This window comes from Drosophila erecta, unplaced genomic scaffold (genome assembly GCF_003286155.1).
Source record: "Drosophila erecta strain 14021-0224.00,06,07 unplaced genomic scaffold, DereRS2 tig00000305-arrow-arrow-pilon, whole genome shotgun sequence".
NCBI classification, from domain to species: domain Eukaryota; kingdom Metazoa; phylum Arthropoda; class Insecta; order Diptera; family Drosophilidae; genus Drosophila; species Drosophila erecta.
Genome location: NW_020825220.1, coordinates 813434 through 839469, shown reverse-complemented (window position 1 = coordinate 839469; position 26036 = coordinate 813434). Strand labels below are relative to the sequence as shown.

The 26036-nt window shown below is 37.5% G+C and overlaps 1 protein-coding gene across 1 annotated transcript in view; it reads right to left on the bottom strand.

Moving 5' to 3' along the window:
* The window catches only part of LOC26527115 (proton-associated sugar transporter A), a 185678-nt gene that overhangs the window by 84553 nt on the left and 75089 nt on the right, over positions 1–26036 (bottom strand). Inside the window, exon 3 of the mRNA XM_026983516.1 lies at positions 5307–5569. Within this exon, the coding sequence (XP_026839317.1) occupies positions 5307–5569 (263 nt within the window). The remainder of the gene's footprint in view (positions 1–5306; positions 5570–26036) is intronic.

Below are 26036 nucleotides of genomic sequence, written 5' to 3'. Positions count from 1 at the left end.
ATTCCCTGAATATGTTTTTGGGTAAGTTCCTGCGCTAGCTGCTGATTATTCTGAATACTCTAGTCTTGTTTAGCATTACTAGAACTTGCTGCTTGGTTGTAATTCGGATTATAATTTCTCTTATTCCTAATAGTTTGGTTTTTATTATTTGGGTTTTGCGAGTTTTTGTGAGTTTATATTGTTTTCGGGTTGGTTTGCATTTTGAGCTTTAGCTTTATCGGACCATGAAATGTCATATACGCATTCCTGTTATGCGACAGTAGTTATGTACCTAGCCAATTGCATAAATATTCTATCTAAGAGTTTTCGTAAAATAAAATCTTTTAAAGTATTATTAATGGCATTCGTGTATATTTGATTGATTACATGATTATTCTCTAAGGCTAATTTGTTAACAATTACGAAACATTTCTGTTCAATTTCTTCGACGAACTTACGGACTGATCCTGTGAATTGGGTATTGTTGAGTCGTCTAACTCCCTTCAGCTCAATCCAAGTCCTTGCCGCATTTAGTTTGGTCATCCCGGCATCGCCGCCGATCTGCATTTCTATAGCACTATAGAATACATGGGTCGCGGACATCCGTCGTTGGGTACAGCTGCAATATGAACTCAATCCTTTTAACGAATGAGCTTAATTCTTGTGTCACTCCAGTGAATATGGGCACTTGTCTAATTTGACCGAGTGCTTGGTTGACGTGGATTTCCGACAGTAACTACATTTGTTGCACTGGTTCACCTGGCTGTTGCATGTTGGGATGTGTTGTTTGCTGTTGCTTATCTTAGTCAGCGCATTTTGCACTGGGGTTTTAAAATTTGTCACTCCTCGTAGCGGTCACGCTTTTTGATTTGCTGGCTACACTTAACACACTCCAACACAAAACCTTCAGTTGCCCTTTAGAGGTTTTGAAGTTGCAGCACTTATTTAAAATTTTAACACTTCTAGTAGCGGTCACACCTTAATGGTGGGCTATCGAGTTGAAGTGATTTTAATAACTTTTTTAAGCACTGGCTGTATGGCGAATTAGTCACTTCTCGTAGCACTTTGTTGTTACGAAGTTGAAGCTTTTAAATCACCCACGAAGATTCTTTTGCGGGTCACTATCACTAGGACCACCGACTGCGCCAATAACGAGTTTACGATTGCAAGTCGTGAAAAAAATATATTTTTTTATTTCAAGACAAAAATACAACTTTGAATCGGAGACAATTCACGTCTTAATGGTAAAGTGGATGAATTAGATCTGAAGATGGAGTGCAAGTTGAACGCTTAGCAAACCCTTGGCCTTATTTGTTTATATGGAGCACAAGTGGCTCTCTTCTATGTTTAAGTGGACTGCGCTCTTTTAAGAGAGTTGCGCATGGAAAATTACCAGGCAGGGATTTGTGCTGCGTTAGCAATTTGGTTGCTTAGCGGGAATAACAAATTCGGTATCGGCGGATGTTTATGTCTATAAATCAATTGTTTATGTTAACGTGGCCGAAGTTTTTATTGTCACCAAGAATTTGGGGTCTGACTTATGTGTTGCTATACATTTTGATATTGTGTGTGTGTGGTCAAGTGGTACTGTGGTACATATATAATACGTTTCTGTGTGTGACTATATATTCGTTTGGCAAATATCTCCCTTCCGCCCTTTTGTCTTTTGAATTTCGCGGCTATGTACAAAGCGCTACAGAGCTCGTATCTGGCAATACAATACATCATTTGAAAGGTCTTGACATAACCTACAAAACGACGATATTGCGTTCAACAGTTATAGACGTGTAAACATGGAGTTCACTAACGCCGAAATTCGCGCTATTTTAAAGTTTTCCTTCGTTAAAGGCAAATCCGCCAGAGAAACGTTCCGTGAGATTAATGGTGTTTTGGGGGATGGTACTCTATCACTTCGAACCGCGGAGGAATGGTTTCGACGATTCAGAGCCGGTGAAAACGACACCATGGATAAGCCAGCCGGCGGAAGACCTGTGACGACAAATACCGATCAAATCATGGAATACATCGAGTTAGACCGGCATGTGGCATCTCGTGACATCGCCCAGGAGATGGGAGTTAGTCACCAAACCATTTTAAACCATCTGCAGAAGGCTGGAAACAAAAAAAAGCTTGATGTTTGGGTGCCGATTTGACGCAAAAAAACCTTCTGGACCGAATCAATGCCTGTGATATGCTGCTGAAACGGAACGAACTCGACCCATTCTTGAAGCGGATGGTGACTAGCGACGAAAAATGGATCACATACGACAATATCAAGCGAAAACGGTCGTGGTCGTAGGCCGGTGAATCGTTCCAAACAGTGGCCAAGCCGGGATTGACGGCCAGGTAGGTTTTGCTGTGTGTTTGGTGGGATTGGAAGGGAATCATCCACTATGAGCTGCTCCCATATGGCCAGACACTTAATTCTACAATCTACTGCGAACAACTGGACCGCTTGAAGCAGGGGATCGACCAGAAGCGTCCAGAATTGGCCAACAGGAAGAGTGTAGTGTTCCACCAGGACAACGCCAGACCACACACTTCGTTGATGACTCGTCAGAGGCTACGGGAGCTCGGATGGGAGGTTTTATCGCATCCACCATATAGCCCGGACATAGCGCCAAGTGATTACCACCTGTTCCTGTCCATGGCGAATGCCCTTGGTGGTGTAAAGTTGAATTCAAAAGAGGCTTGTGAAAAGTGGCTGTCCGAGTTCTTCGCAAATAAGGAGGGGGGCTTCTACGAGGGAGGTATTATGAAGTTGCCATCTAGATGGAAGCAGATTATCGAACAAAACGGCGCATATTTGAACTAAATCCGATCACTGTAACACTTTTTATAAGGCATTGAATAAAGAGCAAAAAAGCGAAAGGGATCAATAGCCGAGTCGATCTGGCCATGGTCGAGTTCGTTCCGTTTCAGCAGCATATCACAGGCATTGATTCGGTCCAGAAGGTTTTTTTGCGTCAAATCATGCGGCACCCAAACATCAAGCTTTTTTTTGTTTCCAGCCTTCTGCAGATGGTTTAAAATGGTTTGGTGACTAACTCCCATCTCCTGGGCGATGTCACGAGATGCCACATGCCGGTCTAACTCGATGTATTCCATGATTTGATCGGTATTTGTCGTCACAGGTCTTCCGCCGGCTGGCTTATCAATGGTGTCGTTTTCACCGGCTCTGAATCGTCGAAACCATTCCTCCGCGGTTCGAAGTGATAGAGTACCATCCCCCAAAACACCATTAATCTCACGTAACGTTTCTCTAGCGGATTTGCCTTTAACGAAGGAAAACTTTAAAATAGCGCGAATTTCGGCGTTAGTGAACTCCATGTTTACACGTCTATAACTGTTGAACGTCGTTTTGTAGGTTATGTCAAGACCTTTCAAATTATGTATAGTATTGCCAGATACGAGCTCTGTAGCGCTTTGTACATAGCCGCGAAATTCAAAAGACAAAAAGGCGGAATTTGACGGAGATATTTGATAGCCGTATATATACTTTATATAGTCGGAAACGCTTCCTTCTACTTGTTACATATTTTTCATCGAATCTAGTATACCGTTTTACTTTACGGGATTAAAATGGGCACAAAAAAAATAATTTAAAAAAAAAATTTAACTAAAACAACAAAAATTGAATATTTATAATAACAATTATTGCCGCACCCCAAATCGTTACGCTAAACGACAACAACCTTGCATGAATTTTTATTAGTTTCACACAATTGTTGAAAAAAAGTGGACCGTTAAAAACGAGGCTGATTCCTCAAAGCAAACGCTGCCATGGATTCAACTAAACGGATGCATACGGTTAAAATGCAGCGTGGTGTGAATTGCGCCGGGCAGCATGTGTAGCGAGATTATAGCGCAATGGGAAGAACCCGCCTAACTATAGAGGGTGTAAAGTAGCGAAAGACCTACAAAAGCGGCGGGGCCAGTGACAAACGATAAGAAAATAGTGACAAATAGTGACAGTAGTATGTGTGAAAACGTATGCAGAAATTGGAGCGCCAGAAAGGTAGTGTATCTACTGAGACTGTTTCAACAGTCTTTTCAGTTATTCTTAAAACATTCTTACCTGGAATGCCAATGGGCATGTTTACTCAAGAAAAAAATATTCACATATGTATGCTTAGTTTCTGAAACCCACTTGACGGCTGAATTGCGTGCAAAAACCAAATCGCTTCCACGCCTACTACGCTCTCCATCCGTCGGATAGAAAATATAAGAGGAGAGTTTATAAGAGATTACAAATAAGTACAGTACGCCTTAAACAATTAAAAACAATTCTTTTAGTATTTCTTCAATCTATCGTCAACCGCGCTACGCAAGGGAAAAAAGCTTATTTATGAGTTTTTCTAACTTCTACGAACCAATCTTTATAATATATATTCAAATTCGATCTGCCACTGATGGGAAAACATATATTCTTATTCACCGTGAATACGTAACTTTCGTCTACAAGTGGTATCATCAAACGGCATGAGTGCGCTTAGGAGAGGGTGTCTAATATAAATCATGTTACACGTTCTTATCAACAGCTGCTCTACATGTCAACGTAAAATTGGGACCAACTTTGTAACACGTCACATGGAGTGAAAATCAAAGGTCGTGAGTACGAGTATATCTAAACAAGAAAACATTTTATTTAACCATTTGAATCAATGGTCGCCCCATTGTGCTTCTAAAGGGAGGTAACTAACGTTGTTTAATCAATTATTTCAGAGGTATTTAGCCTTCTTTGCGTACGGAATTGAACTGCATTTATAAGCACGGAAAAATTATCTTGTTTCTTATAGGTAAAGTTTAAATGAAAATATTTGGTTTCATTGAGCGCTATTCGCCAAACCATTGTCCAATTATTTACCCGATTTAGAGCATACTGTAGTTGTTTCTTTGACCGTTTTACCCGTTGCCAAAAAGACAAGATGAATGTAGCTAACATGGTACCGTCCGTTTGCGGTACATCTCGAGTGTAAAGCAGACATAGTACCGGGCCTAGTGACACAGCTCTAACTAAGTTTCTTACCTATTCCTATTTCTGTAAAACTCACATTTATAAACCGCTACACATTATTCACTGATCAGTATATTTATGACGTAGGAACCCATTCACATGCATGCAAAAGTGTAGTGTAGTTTTATGTAATTCCTTCTACAGAGGTCAGCAACGATTATTAAGTTACTTTATCATATGATTGCCTGACCATCCTAATAGGATCATCCATGTTGAGAAATGAGTGGAATGGTTCTAAGTCTGTGACTGTCACTATTTGTTGACCTTTTGTTGAAATGTCTGCTTTTAAAAAATATTAGATTTCACTTACCAAAAATAACACCAATTGATAAAAGGAGTATGAATGGTCGTCGGCGTCCAACATTCAGTTTGCAGCGATCAGATAAAGATCCCAAAATGGGACATAGAAAAAATCCAACCAACGGAGATAAGGCCCATACCAGTGTCATATGCTGATGCTCAACTCCAATTTTTAAAAGTGTTGGGGAAACAAATGCTGTTTCGGCTGCATATGAGAACTCGATGCCCATAACAGCTGCAGAAACTCTGACTAATTCAGATCGTGTCTTTGTTCTAAAAATTAAACAAAAAATTCGTTGGTAATACCTGATTTCAAAAAATGAATTAATTATACATATATTAAACACAGTTTACGACCCACTAAAGTATAAGCCCCCTTCAGTGTTGTACGCCAACCAAAGACCTTAGAATAACAAGATGCGTAACGGCCATACATTGGTTTTCCACAATGCTGTTAATTTTTTGGCGGCGGAAATAATTGATTTTCCCCCGCTCGCTTAAATTTTAAGATAACAAAAATTAAAAATAGAATTCACTTGCTTGTGTGAGTGAAAACAGTATGCAAGGAAATGTGTATGTATGCATACTTGTGGTAAAAGACGATTTTCGGTTCGTAATCAATTTTGTTCTTAGAAACGAATTTGATTATGGTTTTGGTAAATTTCGTTTTATACAAAATATTATATAAAAATTGAAGACGTGACTACTATTTAAGATTTTTTTTTTTTATATTCGTTAGCTAAAATCTCCGCTCGAATTAAATACCGTTTACATATGTATGTTTATTATTAATAATATGTAATATATTTATTTTGTCAACAGTTTATATTAAACTGTCCTTCGATGAGACGTCCCTAAAAAGTTTGTTTGCTGGGCGGTAGGTCATTGCGGCGGAGTTCAAACATTCCGCGGTTCCCCGGCGATAGTCCTGAGGATCTTTGATCGAGCTCGTTGGACGATGTCCATGTTGCTATTGCAGGAATTTTCCCATAGCTGAGAGCCATAGGTCCAAATTGGTTTCAGTACAGAGTTGTAGAGTAGTACCTTGTGGTCCGGACTTAGCGGGGAGTGTGCGTTGATCTGTCAGTGCAGAGTATTGATTATGAATTTTAAGTGGGTTTTTTGGCTTCAGTATGCATGTGCCAAGTGAGACTTCTGTCGAGCTGTACTTCCATGTATGTTACCTCATGTACTTTCAGTATCACTGTGTTGTTTAGCGAAAGTGATGGACAATCCTGCTTGTTTAAAGTAAAGGTGACGTGCTTGCTTTTTTGTTCTTTTACTTATATTCTCCAATTTGAGAGCCACTTCGCAGCGTCCACCAGGTGAAGAGCACTGATGCTTGGATCGGGCATCTGGAACGGCTAAGAATGGCAGTGTCGTTGGCAAAGGTAAATATTGTCAGACTTCTGCTTGTTGGTAGGTCACCTGTGTATAAGAGGTATATAGTGGACCCAAGAACGCTGCCTTGGGGGACTCAATTTGATGGTCATTGGATATAGCAGCATTGCTTCTCACTGCAAACTTCCTTTCGTAGAGGTATGACTTGAGTAGTTTGTGCGTGTATTTGGGTAGTTTTAGCTTAATCTTGTGCATAAGTCCGTCTAGCCACACTCTGTCGAATGCTTGGGATACATCCACAAAAACTGCTGTGCAGTATTGTCAGTTCTCGAATGCGGTTCTTATTTCTGTTGTTATTCGGTTAACCTGTGGTGAAAACCAAATTGATGTGGTGGTATTATGTTGTGAGCTCTAAGGTATGGGTTGAGTCGGGTCAGTAGGCATTTTTCGAAAAGCTTTGAGCGACATGAGAGTAAGCTTATGGGTCTGTACGACGAAGCAGATGTCGGATCCTTTCTGGGCTTAGAAATCATTATGATGATTGATTTTTTCCATCTGCCTCAGAAGTAACCAACTCTAGTTATGGTGTTGAATAGCAAATGACGAATTAAGGCAGTTCAATGATCATTTTTTAAGTTATGAGGTCGCAGCCGGCGGATTTCTTTGGATAATGTGCTCATTTATGGGTTTTAAAATTTCTCTTGGTTGTTTTTCTCTTGTTGGTTTTGGTAATGTAAATGCGTTAGTAGCCTGGTTTGGTTGCAAGACTTTTTGTAGGTGAGCGGCAAATGTACTGGCCCTGTCTGCATCACTGCGAGTCCAGCCGCCTCTGGAACTTCTTATTGGCGACAAGGTGACGGTCGGTGGACAAAGTGTTGGGTGAGTTCTCCACAGTGAATGCTTTGTGCTTGTTGTTGATAGTTTCTTTATGTATCGACGTTTGGCATGCTCCTCTTCTTGTTTCAGGTCTTTGGTTAGCTTATTTTTGGCATCTCTTAGCTGCTGATGTGTTTAGCTGGATAGATGGATCAGTAAATTTGCCATTCACCGACTATGCGTCGCTTTACATGGACTAATTCCTCGATTTTTTTATTTGCCTTTTTTGAATAGGGATCTTTTATGTTAGTTTGAGGAGTAGAAGATTGGGCTACTGCAACAAGAATGGATTCAAGTGTTGTGGGTGATTTGTCAATGTCGGTTTCACTATTGAGTTGTGGGCTTAGATCAATGTGTGAACTAATATATTTTCTATACTTGAGCAAGTTTGTTTTGTGAGACGTCAATCTAACAGTTTCTTCTACCGTTTTGGTAGAGAACATGGATGAGAAATGGGGAGTGATCTAATGATAGCTCTGGAGGTACGTGGGACTACCAGGAGAAACATTGTCAAGTTTGTTGTCTGCTTTTATTAACGTGTTGTATAGCTGCTTTTCTTTTGGGTTCACGAGGCGCGATCGCCAATGTGTGGGCTCAGCGTTTGAGTCTCCTGCAGCTAAGAAATGATCTCCAAGTGATTTGAAAAAAGTAGTTGTATTTGTTTCTAAGGTGTGTTTCCGAGATATCGATGTGTTTTTCGAATGGGAATTGAGTTAGTTCAAGTGTACGTTGTGAAACACCATTAGCGTTCCACATAGTTATACGTTAAAAGCCATTATTTATTTGGACTGTTGGATACAAGCATTTGTATTTGGATGTTTTGTTTTCTCATCATGTCTTGCATGGTGGTTCTCATAAACTCCAACATGCTTTTTTGCAGGGTGTACATCATGGCATCTATTGTCATTCCATTTCATTTTTTTCTGATGATTTTGGTTCTTGGTTCTTGGGCTGAGGGCAGCTGTCCAGTTTTTAAGGCAGTTCGTACTTATGCGGCTCTTCTACTGTGATTTTAAGATGCAGAAGAAACTGTAGCTTGTAGATTGGATGAGTCTCGTATATTTTTAAGTGTTTGGTTTCAGGTTCGAGGATAACCTTAAAGACCCTCGCTGCTTTTAAGCTGGTAGGTGTGACCTTCGAGTCGACCCGAAGTATTTAAATGTTAAACATAAATGAATTTCCATGTTCCCTAACTGAACTAGTTTTATAACTATTGCTTTCGATATATTTTCCTTCTTTTTTTATTAAATATATTATATTTTGTTTACTATATAAATATATTTAATTTCAGTGGTTAATTATTTAAATATATTTTAACATTGAACTCATTTTTTTATTTATGAAATAGAAAGCTTATTTTAGATTTCATTTTTTTGTCTCAGCTATCGCAGTTCACTTGCAATGCTTAAAAGGTAAACCTATTATAAATTTGTTTAAAATATCAATTTTATGCACATAACACTAAATTATTATGTTACTTTAATAAATACATACACTTAAAAAAAATATATAAATTTTATGAAAAAAATGCATATTTAAAATTAATATTTACATATAAAATAAATACAAATACATATATACATACAAATAACGCACTCTGTCTGGCTATTGAACAAAAATTCGAGAGAGCCTAAAGCCAGCACAAAAAAATAGTGTGCAAGAAAATCGTATGGCGTTACCCATCTACCCAATAACCCAATAACAATATTATAATTAATATCTTTGGTTAAACCAATAAAAAAGCGCTATATACCCATTACTCATCTAAAGGAGATGCAAGGGAGATGAAGATATACAAATGGGAACACATTGCGGTGGTGAAGTTCTTGAACATAGCTCGAATCCTGTTAGCATACCGATAAAAAGTTGATAAAACAAAAACATTCACAACGTTCAATAATGCGGCTGTTAAAGACTGCGCCGTTGGTGGAAACTATCAAAATTATAGACTTTCTGGCCAAGAATTAATAAAATTACGTTTATTCAGCTGACCGAGCACGCGCTGGTTCTGCCCCCATTTTTCCGTAGACTTAGAGCGAGGATTAGCTAGCGTCGCGGCAAGTCGCTCGGCACGTATCAACGAGCCGTATTTATTTCGCTTGCTATTATATGATCTCCACAATAATGGCTCACAAGGTGGTTGCTAAATTGTTTTATTATTATACTCGTTACTCGATAAAGATTCGTTGAAAACTACCTAACAGGCAGAAGGAAGCGTTTCCAACAATATAAAGTATATATATTCTTGATCGGGATCAATAACCGACAAACCGCATAAAACTGTCACACCCACACTTTTGAAAAATGTTGAGATTTTTTTTTTGATTTTCTTGAAAATTTCTATAGATTTGCCAAAATGCTTTTTGCCACTCCCACTCTAACGCCCACAAACTGCACAAAGCTCTCACGCCCACACTTTTAAACAAACTTTTAAGTTTTTTTTTATTTTAATATTTTTTTTCCCAATTTCTACCGATATTCCAGAAAATGTTGAAATTTCTCGCTCGCGCGATAGTCGACAATAGTCGGGGAACTCGATTATAGCATTCTCTCTTGTTATTATTGTTATCTTTTGTAAAAGAATTTAATATTCGATCACTATCACGAAATCAGTTGTTTTTTCCTTATATTAGAAAAGCCAAACGAAATATCTTTCGCTCTTCTGGAGTTACAAACTAAAAAAAATATAAGGGACGGTGCAATGCGCACAATTCGTTGTATCATAAAATAATATAATAAATATATATATATATGTATATATATATATGTATCATAATATAAAATAATATATGCCTATATATGTATAAGCAAACAAATAAAATACAAACAAAATATCTCTCCGAGTACTGAAGTTAATAATTTTGGCAGACATAAAAGACATTAGAATAACAAGGTCCACACACGATTTTTTTGTACACGATTTTTTGTGCTTGGTCCAGAGCTCGCTCTCCCGAATTTTTTTTCAAAAGCCACCCTGCACTTCCACAATTCATAGCTACTGAAAACATCCCAAAATCATCGACTACCCAGCGGAGCCAATGCTTCGGCTGCACAACCGACGCCCTCACCGACTGTCTCGCGTGCTCTCTCCTAGTAATTTAATTCGATGAATATGCTTAATCAACGCGAAAAAATTAAAGATGATTGCAAGCAAATTCATCACCTTTTAATTACTAAAGGACTGCTAGGTATCGTAAGAAACCTTATGTTTGTGACAGCATGGACAACTTATGTAGGTAAAAGCGACATGTACAAGCAAAAGGAAATAGCGGATTCCTTTTATAAAAGGTACGCACGCGACTCCACTTGCGATTTGATCGAATATGTATTTGTATGGTTACATTTAAATCCTATGCATAATTTAAATAATAAGTCAAATGAAAATAACAATTAAATGAAAAATTAAAAATAAAATTTGGCTGGTCCGGTGATGATTTGTTGATAATTTGCAGAAGACAATTAAAATCAATGCTACAATAAAATATATATAATTACACGTTCATAACATCCGTATGTCAAAAAAATATATTTTTATTTGACCGAAATATTACAAAGGTTTTATTGAAGAACACCGACCGATTAGTATTAGGTATCAAACTGAACTCAACTTATTGATCTAGATTGATTAACGTTCAAGCCTCGGGTTCGAGCTTTTCAAATATGGACTTTGGATTGGGGAGAGAGCTTTGGAGTTATCTGCATTTCTCTTGGATTCAAGTGCGTTCGCTCTTGGATACAAGTGCTCTTAGATTCTTAAGATTTTGTTTATTTGAAATTTAAAACTTTTGCGAGTCCGAACTTTGAACGTGACAATTAGGCAAAGAATGTTTAGTCTACCAGTGGGTGATTTGTTTAAATAACATCCTGTATTCGTATTACTTGGGGTTTTTCCGCTTGGCCTTGGTTCTGGGATTCTGGTGACAATTTTATTCTTATCTAGGGGCTGAGTGCATAAAGGGTAATATGGGGTATGCTGACTTACAATTGTGAGGTATAGGGTAGTATTGGGTATGCTTGTTGTGTGTTTAAATAAGTAAGCATGTGCTTAAGTCTAAGGGACTTATGGATATGTCACTCCCCCAACCTTTGAATTTGGCCTGTCTTCAGGTCACTAAATTTGGACATTTTGGGTATAACATAACATTATGTGATTGAATTAAATTGTTTTCTGATTGAATATTATCAATAGTTACTGAGTGCGGATGTTCTTCTTTTGTTTTACAATATTTTATCATTATTTTCTTAGGTATATTTTTAAACTTATATGTTGAGTACAGAATTAGGCTTATAGTTGTAATTACAAAAGTTGTCACACATATTATTTGGAATACATTGTAATATTTTACATGTGAATTTATTATTTCCTTGGTTTGTAAATACTCTATAGGTTCTAATTTTGTAACATTATTAGTAATGTAAATTGTTTGTGTGAAATCTGCTAGATTGTTTGAAATTATGAGTTCATCAATTTGGATTGTACAATTTTTAATCTTTACAATATTATTTCCTGATATTACAATTTTGTTGTTAGTGCAATCTTGATTGATAGTTGTTTCTGGTAGATTCCATGTAATTAGTATATTTGGTTCTACGTAATTGATCTGAAAATTTTTATGAGTCTTAGTGTATTTACACTGAGTTTCTTCTTGTTTGATTAGTCCAACTATGCATTTGTCATATATTACTAACTCTGTATCCTTATGGTATACTTTATTATTGAAAATATAGAACTTATCGAATATTTGCTCAGTTAGAATATTATTATGTTCATCTGGGTACGGGACTATTTGAAAGATTGGAACTTTTGAGACTTCATTTGGAACATGAGAAATAATTAAAATTTCGTTTGTATCTGTTTTAAGCCAAGTTGATGTTTTTATTTTTAACATTTTTTCTGAGTTTAATTGTTTCAAGTAATCATGTTTTAATAGTTTCGGGTTAAAGATTCCTAACCTAGTTAGCTGCATTCCTAATTCGATATCTTCTATATATTCTGTAAATTGTTGTAAATTGAATATTAATATCGCGATCTGTTGGTTCTTTCTCTACTCTGAGCTTGTTAATAATGTCTATTCCGCTGTTGATTACGTCTATAACCATGTTTAAGTCATGGGTTTTCACGGAATTTTCTGAAAGGTTATTGATTTTTCCTTCCAACTCATCCCTATCGTTCTGGTCTAAGGTGCCAAATAAATATTTATACGCTGTTCCTACTACATTTAAAAGGCCTCTTTTACTTCGTTTAATAATTCTTAATCCATTGATTACCCGTTTTAATTTCTCAACTAGATATTGAATATGGGGTACATTTGGAAAAAAGTTTGCCTCTTCTACTAGGTTCTCAAACTTTAGCATTGTCTTCGTTATGTTTATGCTTAAGTAATGGTATTCGTAACATATCGGAATTTCTATTGTTCCTGTTTGGAATATAAGGTATCCATTCTTGGCATTGAGTGGGTTTACTTCTATATTACTGGATTGGACCATGGTGATAAAGGGTATCATACAAATAAGTAATATGGGAAGTATATGGCATCGCTTAACTCTCTTCGGGTTGTCTGGAATTATCGTATTTACTATTATTAATTTTCTTCTGCTTTTTGAATTTTGACTTATAGTGTACGATTTTCCTACCGCGATTTGTCTCTTCGAAATGTTTTTCGTCTAATTGTTCGATTTGTCCTGTTTTCTTGAATGGGTTGGTTACTTTGCTTTTTACAAGTGGGGTTTGTCTATATCTCGTGTTAATTGCGAACTCATGTCTCTTCTCATTAAGTTTATTAATTTTGTCAATTTTGTTTTGTTGGACATTAAAGTCTGGGCTTCCTGCATATAAAAATATGTCTGCCGGAGTTCTTTTGGTAGTGTTATGTTTAGTTTTATGATTGTAAACGAATAGGATTGTTTCAAATTTTGTACATCTATCCTCTATATTTTGTTCGCTGCCAATGATTCTTAGTTTCTCGTTTACTGTTTTATGGAACCTTTCTATATCGGATACTCCGTTTTAACTTGTAGTGACGGATATGTTTACACCTTCTGTTTACGTTGGTCGTGTCGTTATTTCCTTTTTCTAGTTCTAACTGTCTAGAAAAATAAATAAGTGGTCTCTCTGTTATTGATATGTAATTTAAATTATCTTCACTCGCGCTGTGGACTGTTGCGTTTGCGCTATCTGCGACTTCACCTAGCATGGCTTCTTCGATTTTTGTGCGGGAAAGGGCGTCGGCTACATGATTTTCTTTGCCCGGAAGATATTTTATTTTATAATCGAATTCGTTCAATTGTATTTTCCATCTTTGTAACTTCCTGTTTGGCTCTTTTATATTATTAAGCCATACTAAAGGCTTATAATCACTTAATATTTCAAATGGTCTACCGAATAAATATGACCTGAAATATTTCGTTGCCCAGACGATAGCTAACAGTTCTTTCTCGATTGTAGCGTAATTAATCTCATGCTCATTTAGTGTTCTACTGGCATAACAGATGGGTTTATGATTCTGAGATAGCACAGCACCAATAGCTAAATTACGTGCATCGGTTGTCAGCGAGAATGGTTTCGAGAAATCTGGATATATCAGTATGGGGTCTGAAGTTATTAGAACTTTTAGCCTTTCGAATGGTTCAATGTAGTCTTTATTTTTAGTGTCGATTACTGCACCTTTCTTTAGTTTAAGGGTCATAGGTTTAACTACCTTGGCAAAGTTAGGGATGAACTTGCGATAGAACACACATAGTCCCAAAAATGATTTTATTTGTTTTGGTGTCTTAGGTAATGGAAAATTTGTGATTGCATTAGTTTTGTTTGGATTAGGTTTGATGCCGTTTGTGGTTACAATATGTCCCAGGAATTCGATTTCCTTCCTCATGAACTCACATTTGTCTAGCTGTAATTTTAAGTTAGCATCCCTGAGTTTTCCAAAGACTTTCCTTAGAGATAGAATGTGTTCCTCCAATGAAGTGGAGTAAATTGTAATATCGTCTAGGTATACTAGGCAGTCCTTGTAGATCAAATCTTCCAGAAGATTGTTCATACATCTCTGAAAAGTTGCAGGGGCATTTTTCAAACCAAAGGGCATGCGTGTATATTCGTAGTGCCCGTGTTTGGTTAAAAAGGCGGTTTTCGCGATGGAATTCTTATCCATTTGAATTTGGTGAAAACCTTTGGCTAGATCAATCGTTGTAAAATATTGGCATCGTCCGAGTTTATCCAATATCTCATCCATTCTAGGAATGGGGAATTTGTCGTTGACAGTTATTTCGTTGAGATTTCTATAATCCACTACTAATCTGAATTTCTGTTTCCCAGAGGCGTCTGCCTTCTTAGGGACCACCCAAATGGGAGAACAATAAGGCGACTTCGATTTGCGAATTATACCTTGTTCTATCATTTCACTAATTTGTTTGTTGACTTCTTGGTCAACACTTTGGGGGTATTTATAAGGTTTTCGATAAACTGGATCTTCGTGTTGAGTTTGGATAACATGTTTAATGGTACTTGTGAAGGTCAAATTTTCTCCTTCTTTGTACTGAATGTATCTATATTCATAAAGGACCTTCTTTAAACGTTCGACTTCTTCTACATTTAAATGTTCGAGTCTGTATTCGTTACATTCGCGTAATTCGTTATTTATCGCGAAGTTGACTATATCTTCGTCAACTGACTTTGGATCAAAGTGTCTTTCATCATTGTCCATTGTGTCAATGTTTACTTTTGGAGCGAGGCATTTTGTTGATGCGGTCTCCTCCTTTTGTTTAAGCTTGGGTTTAAGCTTGGGCTTAAGGCATTTTGCGGGTGCGGTTTCGACTTTTTCTTCTTCGTACCTAAATTTGTAGGTTCTTGAACCTAGAGTTACTGTTTCTTTTTCGTAGTCAATTTTCGCTTTTGTTTCCTCGAGATATTTTCGACCTAACAGGAAATCATAACTATCGGAAAAATTATGGACATAGAATTTTTGTACGGACGGACATACTGGAGTGGGTTTCATTATAATGCTCCTTTTTAACTTTATTGGCCCTTTATGGTGTATACTGTCAAATCTTCTTCTTCTTCTTTTAAGTTTGCAAAATTTTCTTTTATGATATTGATCGAGGAGCCTGTGTCGATCATTCCTTTATAATGGTTGTTATGATAACTTATTATAACATGGGGACTGATTCGTTTTCCCGCGTTTCTTGAGTTTCCTAGGCAGTCTGATGAAAATTTACATCCATTTTCATTTGCCCACTCTGACTTTCTCGTTGTCTTTTTACCGGCTTATTATTGTTCGCGTTTGAAGTTGAAGGTTGAAAATTGAGAGGATTGTTTTGTCTGCCTTGATTTAAATCCCTTCTAAAAGTATAATAATTTCCCCTCTGATCGGGAGGTATAGGACGAGACATGTATTGATTTTGATTGGTCATAACTTGATTTGGGGTTTGCATGTTTATATTTTGATTTGTTACAGGGTAGTGAGTGCCATAACTATTATGTCTGCTCTTAAAGTATCTTTGATTCATATTTCCTGTATTCTTCTGCTTATGCCTGTCTAATTTATTAACATATTGATTTTCGGGGTTACCTTCGTATAAACCTAGCTCCATCGTGGCTTGTTTTAATTTAGCAATAGTATCAATGTCTTTCCGCGCTAATGACATGTACATTCTATCTGGCAATTTTGGATCTATAGTGGTTTTAATTGCTCTCTTTAACATTTCAGTGTAGTTTACCTTATCTATGGGGTCATTTTCTAATTCTAATTTGTCAAAAATGTTCCAGTATTGTAATTCTAATTTTTCTATGAACTTACTTATGCTACCAGGGTATGTTGTTTCTTCCAATTGCCTCACTAAGGTGACATATGGTCTATGGTCCTTGAATGATGTTGCCAGTGTTGTTTTGATCTCCATCCATGTTGTTGCTCTTGCTTGAATTACGACTTCCAGTGCTGAATCCGTGATCAGGCGTTTTACTGCCCCATATATTACGTGTGCCTGCCTGGCATCTTGGGTGGGATATAGGTTTAGTAGTTGCTCGACCTGGTTAACAAATCCAGATAGTTTGCCAGGTGTCCCATCGTAGTAGTGTAGTTCTTTGATCTGGCCCAATAGTTGATTCAGGTGGTTTTCGGAGAGTTTTTTTTTTTTTTTTTTATGCACAGAATGTTTGTGTTTTGGTTTATTTATACCCACAGAAAATTTTTTATAGAATTTTGATTCTGACAGCACGGGATTTTTGATTAGTTTGCAGAGTTTATCTGACCACACGGGATTTTTTATTATGAAATCTACACGCACGTAGATTCTTTTGCGGATCCATTTAATTTTGAAATCACTGTTTTAATTCGCTGGTCAGGTTATCATGTCAGGTTATCAGCATATCATGTAAATGACCAGTACCGTACTAAAGGACTTCATATTTAACGATGATCCTACCGGCTGCGCCATTTACACGTTCATAACATCCGTATGTCAAAAAAATATATTATTATTTGACCGAAATATTACAAAGGTTTTATTGAAGAACACCGACCGATTAGTATTAGGTCTCAAACTGAACTCATCTTATTGATCTAGATTGATTAACGTTCAAGCCTCGGGTTCGAGCTTTTCAAATATAGACTTTGGATTGGGGAAAGAGCTTTGGAGTTATCTGCATTTCTCTTGGATTCAAGTGCGTTCGCTCTTGGATACAAGTGCTCTTAGATTCTTAAGATTTTGTTTATTTGAAATTTAAAACTTTTGTTTTCGAGTTTGCGAGTCCGAACTTTGAATGTGGGAACGTGACAATTAGGCAAAGAATGTTTAGTCTACCAGTGGGTGATTTGTTTAAATAACATCCTGTATTCGTATTACTTGGGGTTTTTCCGCTTGGCCTTGGTTCTGGGATTCTGGTGACAGTTTTATTCTTATCTAGGGGCTGAGTGCATAAAGGGTAATATGGGGTATGCTGATTTACAATTGTGAGGTATAGGGTAGTATTGGGTATGCTTGTTGTGTGTTTAAATAAGTAAGCATGTGCTAAAGTCTAAGGGACTTATGGGTATGTCACTATATATATGTTGGTAATTTCCATAAGTCAAAACAATATAATTTTTATTAACTGAATAATTACAACAATTTATTTTTGGAGAACACCGACCTTCTTAATTTAAGCCTCAAACTGAACTCTACTTATTGATCTAGATTGATTGACATTCAAGCCTAGGGTTCGAGCTTTTCAAATATGGACTTTGAATTTTAGGATTAGAGAGAGCGCTTTGGAGTTATCTGCATTTCCCTTGGATTCAAATGCATTCGCTCTTGGATAGAAGTGCTCTTAGATTGTTAAGATTTTGTTTATATGAAATTTAAAACTTTTGTTTTTGAGTTTGCGAGTCCGAACTTTGAACGTGGGAACGCGACAATTATTTGGGGTTTAGGCAAAGAATGTTTAGTCTACCAGTGGGTGATTTGTTTCAACAACATCCTGTATTCGTATTACAGTCTGATTCGTATTCTTATCTGCTATTGCTTGGGTACATAATGGGTAGTGTGGGGTGTATTGGATATACTGTGTATATGCTCGGTAGGCATATGCTTAAGTCTAAGGGACTTGAGGATATGTCACTATATATATATATAAATAAATTCAGTCAGATTTTTAAACTCAAGTTTAAAAAACTATCAACCTAAAAGGAGGATAGAGATTTTAAAATTCTATGTACGAAATTTCAGGGAGAAATATTTAAGCAAATGAGGAGGATGGGGTTTTTTCCGTACGACTATTTAGATAGTTTTGAAAAGTTTAATATTACCCAGATTCCAAGAATTGATAGTTTTTATAAATCTCTTAGTAAAAAAAATTTTAGTATCGATGGCTATAATTTCGCTCAGAAAGTATGTAACTGCGCCATATCATGGGATGCTATATTCAAGTTCATGTTAATTTCGAACTAATAAGTGATGGTTATACGTATAATTTTTTAAAAAGAGCAGTTCGGGTGACTTAATGCACTCAGCGCATTTCTATCGCAAATATTAAAAACATATTTAAATAACTTCGATCAAAACAAAAAACCAAATGTGGCCACGCCCACTCCTACGCCCACAAACAGCCAAAAAAAATACACACCCACAATTTTAAAAAATGTGATATTTTTTCATTTTTAAATATATTTTGTAAATTTCTATAGATTTGCCATACAACTTTTTGGCACGCCACCTCCAGCGCCCGCAAACCGCCTAAAACTGTCACGCCTATACTTTTGAAAAATCTTGGGACATTTTTTTACTTTTTTATATATCTTGTAAATTTCTATAGACTTTCTAAAAAACTTTTTGCCACACCGACTCTAACGCCCGCAACCGCGCATGAGTCAGCCCTTACCCCTCTCAGGGTTTCACTTTTTGGATAAAGATGAAGTTGCGTCATTCGACTATAAAAATATATCATATCATATAGGGTATATAGAAGTTGAGTATCCTGCCGATAGACATGATTTACATAATTGAATAATAATGGAACAAATAAAATTCCACCCGGAGGCAAGCAAACAAAGCTTATTGCTGATTTAACCAATTAAAGTGCCTTAATTTATTTTAAACAGCTTAACCTTTGCTTAGAACATGGTCTAATTGGAATAAAAGTACACAGAGTTCTGTCTTTTACGCAATCATGCTGGCTGAAGCCATATATTGACTTAAATACAAATCAGAGAACATTGGCTGAAAACGATTTTGAAAAAAATTTGTTTAATGCTGTTTACGGGAAAACAACAATTATCAATATAGACAAAATTATAGACAAAATTATGTTTATAGCTTCGAAACATTTGACTCAGATTTGGAAGCAATTGAGTCAACACCTTACAAAATTATGTTTGATAAACCCATATATATCAGAAAATCTGTTATTAAGAAGCTGAATCATGTAGATTATATCGAATGTATAAAATGTATATTAGGTATAAAAAGACATTTTAGGGTCACAGCAAGTAATTCGTGTAGGTCTCACATTCTTTACACAGAAATTGTAAATAAAATTATTTTCAACTATAAGGATGATAAGAGATATATTTTACCAGATAACACTTTAGACCACGGTCATTATAATAAAGATAATATAATTAGCAGTAACTTCACTAATACTCAATAATACAAAAATATTGTATACATTTGTACATTACAAAAAATACGGAAATGTAAATAAACAAAAACGAATTGAATTTAAAATTATATTATTGTGTTTCATTACTTAAGCATATCATTTACAGATATCTATGAGTTGTGGCTGCAGTCTAAACCGCTCCACTCGGTTCTTTTTCCTTTTAATTATTTTCTCTATTGATTAAAAACCGCTTATACTCAGGCAACAGAGGACTAGATTCATTTAATTTTGACCATTTTAAAATGAAACGCTTTAATCTAATGGTTAATGGTTAAAGTTCCGTCGAAAGCTCTGGAATTTGACTACTCGAACTCTTCGAAGTCTTCAAATTACCAAGGAAATGTTTTATGCAAACAGTTTTATATTAGCCTTTGATTTAACTGCTGATCAGTCAAATACCAAAATACACGTATATACAAATTTGTTTTCGCAATGCACTATAAGAATCGAAAGAAGGTTTTCAGAACCTCTTAGTAAAGCCGTTACTGCTTTGGTATATTGTGAATACGATTTCATGATTGATTTCATATAGATAGGCATAGAAATATTCAAACACATTTTTCAAATTAATACTTTACAAATTCACAATTTGCTTACAAAACATATAATAGGTTGTCAAATATCTCCCTTCCGCATTTTTGTCTTTTGAATTTCGCGAGTACGCAAAAAAAAAATCTTCTGGACCGAATCAACGACTGCGATATGCTGCTGAAACGGAACGAACTCGACCCATTCTTGAAGCGGATGGTGACTGGCGACGAAAAATGGATCACATACGACAATATCAAGCGAAAACGGTCGTGGTCGAAGGCCGGTGAATCGTCCCAAACAGTGGCCAAGCCGGGGTTGACGGCCAGGAAGGTTTTGCTGTGTGTTTGGTGGGATTGGAAAGGAATCATCCACTATGAGCTGCTCCCATATGGCCAGACGCTTAGTTCTACCATCTACTGCGAACAACTGGACCGCTTGAAGCAGGCGATCGACCAGAAGCGTCCAGAATTGGCCAACAGGAAGGGTGTAGTGTTCCACCAGGACAACGCCAGACCACACACTTCGTTGATGACTCGTCAGAAGCTAAGGGAGCTCGGATGGGAGGTTTTATCGCATCCACCATATAGCCCGGACATAGCGCCAAGTGATTACCACCTGTTCCTGTCCATGGCGAATGCCCTTGGTGGTGTAAAGTTGAACTCAAAAGAGGCTTGTGAAAAGTGGCTGTCCGAGTTCTTCGCAAATAAGGAGGGGGGCTTCTACGAGGGAGGTATTATGAAGTTGCCGTCTAGATGGAAACAGATTATCGAACAAAACGGCGCATATTTGAACTAAATCCGATCACTGTAACACTTTTTATAAAGCATGGAGAATGGAGATATTTGACAACCTATTAAATCATACAAAATCAATTTTTAAAGATGTTTTCCCTCCGGGAAAACTATTCCATAACCTATTTCAACGTATCCGGCTTTAATTATTAAACTACCGACACTTCAGATCAACCGGATCTCATTTGATTGCATTCTATGTCGAAAGTCGAAAATCAGCAGAATTTTTTGATTTTCCCATGAAATGAACAATTTCCCAAAAAAAAAGGAATTCGATACATTTTTAAAACCTAACGAATATGAACCTAATGAATATTGCTATAATAAGCAACAACTACAAGGATATTTTTCTAATACGCGTGATTATTATTGCATAATGTATGGTATTTTTAAATGTAAAAAGAAAACACTAAATAATTTATTAAACAATTTTAAGAGAAATGACTTTTCATATAATGATAAATTCATTTAAAAAAATTAAATTCAAGATATTTAAGAATATCAAGTGTTATTAAGTGAGTCGGTTTTATACAGTCTTTTCTTTAACTTATAATATTTTAACATGATATTGGAGGCCTCGTCTCTTAGAAGTGGAATCCTATGACCCTGGCACGTATCTGATCCTCCCAAATCGTTATCATCACTCCAGGGACAACGCTTGTAGTTAGAGTGGATCAGTTCCTTATCCTCCAAATTCTCGAAAAATGCTCTTAAAATATTTAAGCTTCGTTACGTGCTCCTCAAATATCATCTCTTCGGACTGCATCAAGAAGAACTCAATTTGTTTCGCGTCAAATTTCCCATCTTTGGAGATTTATATCATATGGGTAATTCCATTCCCATTTAATTTTCAAAAGGTGTCTTAGTGAAGAGTTTGTTTACATAACTTTTAGGTAGAAAAATCCAAACATATTTGTCTGCTAAATAAAGAGCTACATTGTCTTTTCAGCTTACAACCAGTGATCTTATACTCAAATCCAATACGTACATTTAGATTTTCAGTTTTTGTATTAACCAATCACAGGCTTCCATTCATTCAGTCTCTAAGAAGTCCTAGAAATTCAACAAAGTAAGAACACCGGAAGCACCCCCATACATAACCTCATTCTCATCCTCATTCCGATATAGGCTTGGCGAACGAAAATTTTCCACTACATCTCGTCGTCTTGTAAAGCAAGGCACTGCCAGATGGAAAATAAATAAAGTAAACAAACATCTGCAAAATGTCTTCGCTGGAGCAACTTAAGGCTCAGCGAACCTTACACTCAGGAAGCAATAGAGAAGATGGAACCAGCTGAGGCGCAGCGCAATACTCGCTTCGAAATAGAGGAACTATTTATCCACGCCAAGGTTTGCGTTCAGGAACAACTTGGACCAGACGCATTCATGAATCCACGATTAATTTTGGGCATACATCTGCAGTTAAGCTCCCGCGCTATCATTGCCGGCATTTAACGGCAAATACTGCGAGTACCAAAACTCCATCTTGTCGTTTGCCTTACCAGAATGAGTTGCTGGATTACAATAGCTTGCCTTCTTGGGACAAATTCGTTAGAGTCGTCGAACGTCGTTGTCAATATTTTGAATCGCTGCTGCTGAAGCCCCTATGAGTTAACCAGGTGGCGAAATTCGTAGCATTGGTGAGACACTACCACAAATCAAACACTATGCAACCACCAATATCAAGTCGAGTTGCTCCTTGATTTTTGCGTGACGTCGCACATTCAGAATCGGAAATTGACATTTCCTCGTGGAACATTCCGCAGCACTCATCTCTTGCCAACGAAAACTTCAACAAATCTCGCCACTTCGTTTTGTTTTTAGGCACGGAAACCTTCTTCGATATCTTAGCAGTTAAATTAGGAAAAGATCTGCCCGTGCTCCAGAAAACACTACTTGGATGGATAGTGTCTGGTCGATGTCGACCTCATCCCAGAACACTCCATCAGTACTCGTCTATCGCACTAGAAGAAATTGACCAGAACATGGAACGGCTATGGCGCATCGATCACGTAGAGACTCCCGAGAAGATACTTACGCGCGAGCACTTTTCTCGAACGCAGACTATGCAAAAGGCCTGAGGTAGGGGCCAAATTTGTAGAATTTATGGAGGAGTTTCCAGACCTGGAACACATGAGTCTCGTGAGTCATCCACAGTTAAAAACTCCGCATTATTATATTCCGCACCACTGCCTATCAAGCCTAATAGCACATCAACAAAGCTTGGAGTGGTTTTTGACGCATCTTGCAAGACGACGTCCCAGAAATCGCTCAACGACATTCTGATGGTCGAACCGACCATTCAACTAGATCTTTATACATTACTCCTACGCTTTCGGATACATCGCAGATTCCAATACATTCTTTGGAGAACTTTGCCATCGCAACCATTGAGCACCTTCGCATTGAATACTGTAACTTATGGCACAGCAGCTGCATCGTATCTAGCCATACGCAATTTATCATATCTAGCCAACAAATTCATGGACAAATTGGAGATTGGGGCTAAAGCCATCAAATCGTCGTTCTATGTGGATGACTATGTGATGACTTTGATCCGTTGGGATTAGTTACTCCCATCATAATATTGGCAAAAATGATCCTCTAGGAGCGGTGGCTCCTAAAACTACACTGGGACGAGTCAGTACCCCAAGGCATTCATACAGCTTGGATGTCCCTGCTTGCGTCGCTTTCGTCATTGGAGTCTGTAGCAATACCACGATATTGCCTCCAACCAGCGATACGCACTTTTCAGATACATTAGAGCGCATGGATGATGCATCTACGCTCGCACACTCGGATCAGATGGGCTAACCAAGGTACAGCTAATCACATCGAAGTCCAGAGCAGCTCCCACCAAGAAGCTAACTCTGCCGAAATTAAAACTTTGTGGAGCACATTTGTTAGCACAGCTCTACCAAAAAACCATTCGAATCTTTACTGACAGAGAGCCAACCTCGTTCTTATGGTGCGATTCTCAAATTGTTTTACATTGGAATCGTCAACACTCGGCCTTATCAACCTTTGTCGGCAATCGAATTGGTGAAATTTAAGAAATCACGTCAGATTTCCATTGGAGACATGTTCCTACCCACTGCAACCCAGCTGCAACCCTGTACAGAGGCTGCACCATCATCGAGTTGGAACAATCGATATGGTTCGAGGGACCTTAGTTTCTACCCCAAGATCATTGGACAAAGGACAGTCGAGACAACATAGACATTGATATGAAAACTGTGCAACTGGAGAAGGAATCTACAAGATCAGTTTGCATCATCGTTGCCTACTAGTTATCGCCTGGATGTACAGATTCATTCAGCGCTGCCGTAAACTCACACAATTCCAATTGCTGTCGCCGACGCCAGCAGAATTGCTGATCTATATTATATTCCGATACTGATCCAAGTTCGCACAACCTGGACGAAGACTCTACCAAATCTAGTTCTCAATGACATGGTCATATTTCACGAGGATAATCTTCCCCCACAACGGTGGCTTCTTGGGCGCATAGTCAGCACCATCGCAGGAGCGGACAACATCGTACGTGTAGCCAACGTACGCACTGCCAAGGAAATCATCCGCCGCCCTATAAGCAAACTCGCCTTATTACCTAACTCTTGAAAGTCAATCGCATACTTTCAAGGGGGCTGGTATGTTGGGTCAAACACCAATTAGAATAATTTTGTTTATATTTGAATTCCGCGCCGTTTAAATGTTGTTATGTTGTATGATGCTGTCAACTCGTACTAGCAGAAAAGAAGATAGAAAAGAGAGAATAGAACACACTGAAAAATACATTGAAGTTGAAAAAAGCCACGAGAAGTTGAAGTGAGGAGAAATATTCAAGAATTGTCATTAAAAATGTATACTATTAAAACCAGCACCATCCGACTTATCATTTATACTCAAGAAAAAGCTCTTGTTTTTACACAAGTCATGATAGTGTACTCTGATACTTTCAAAGGCTTACCAATTGCTGATGGGCGCTAAATGCACCTCGCATTAAGCAATACATACGGTGATGAGCAATCACTTTAGCAATATTCGTGGGCTGGCCGCTACATTGTGGTGGAAATTAAACACCACACTGCAGCATATCACGGGTGAACAATACAAGGGTATCGGTTGGGACCAGCTGATGGACGTACGAGGTAATACAGCACGCGTTGCTTCCGGCACTGCTCAGAATCGGGACGATGGGTGGATTTCTTTAAGTGAATTACTGGCGTCGTATGCAAAAATATTCTTAAGATTCGAGTGCTATAGGAAATTCGAAGATAAGCGCACTCAAATCCAAAAGAACAAAACAAAAGAAAAGATTGGGACGATCGCAGAAAAAACTTTCTAAAACAAGGCGACTTGAAAATATTGCCATTGCTGTTGTTATAGCAACTGGTAGTAGCCCGCCCAACCTTGACCATTTATTCCACACAAGAAAAAAATGTATTTCAAATGGTCCCTAGGTTCAAGCTCGCTTTTCAATACCCTATCATATTTCTGTTCAGCATTTCCCAACGGCAATAGTTAAGTAATTCATCTTTAATGCATACATTATATTTATATTAATGATCTCCATCATAATTCGCTATTTGATTTGACCTACTTTAGTGTCCTAACCTAAATCCTATTTTGAAATAAATTTATTTACTTGTTAGCATGGTGAGATATATCGTGAGAATGGTGCTATAGACATTATTGTATTTATATATATGTCGCAGTTTCGTTGTTATTAGCCATAATGCTAGCGCAGTGAGTTCCGATCGCACTGAAGTACTACGCACAACTGCCTTGTGTCGCACTCTTCTTCTCCGTGCTTACCATCGAACCACACTCGGCGTCAGCGACAACACGCTGGCGCCGCGCTAAAACGGTTCTTCCCAAAACTACAAAACTACAAGCAACCAATAACTGCGAAAAAGAGAGGCTGATGCAATATTTCCATTATGATGAAATACACTACCAGAATACCCATACACTAACACATGCAAAATTATGCTCCGACACGGCCATCCTGACCATTACACGACCTCGTGAAATATTATCATAATGCTTTTTCTGTAATGCAACAAAA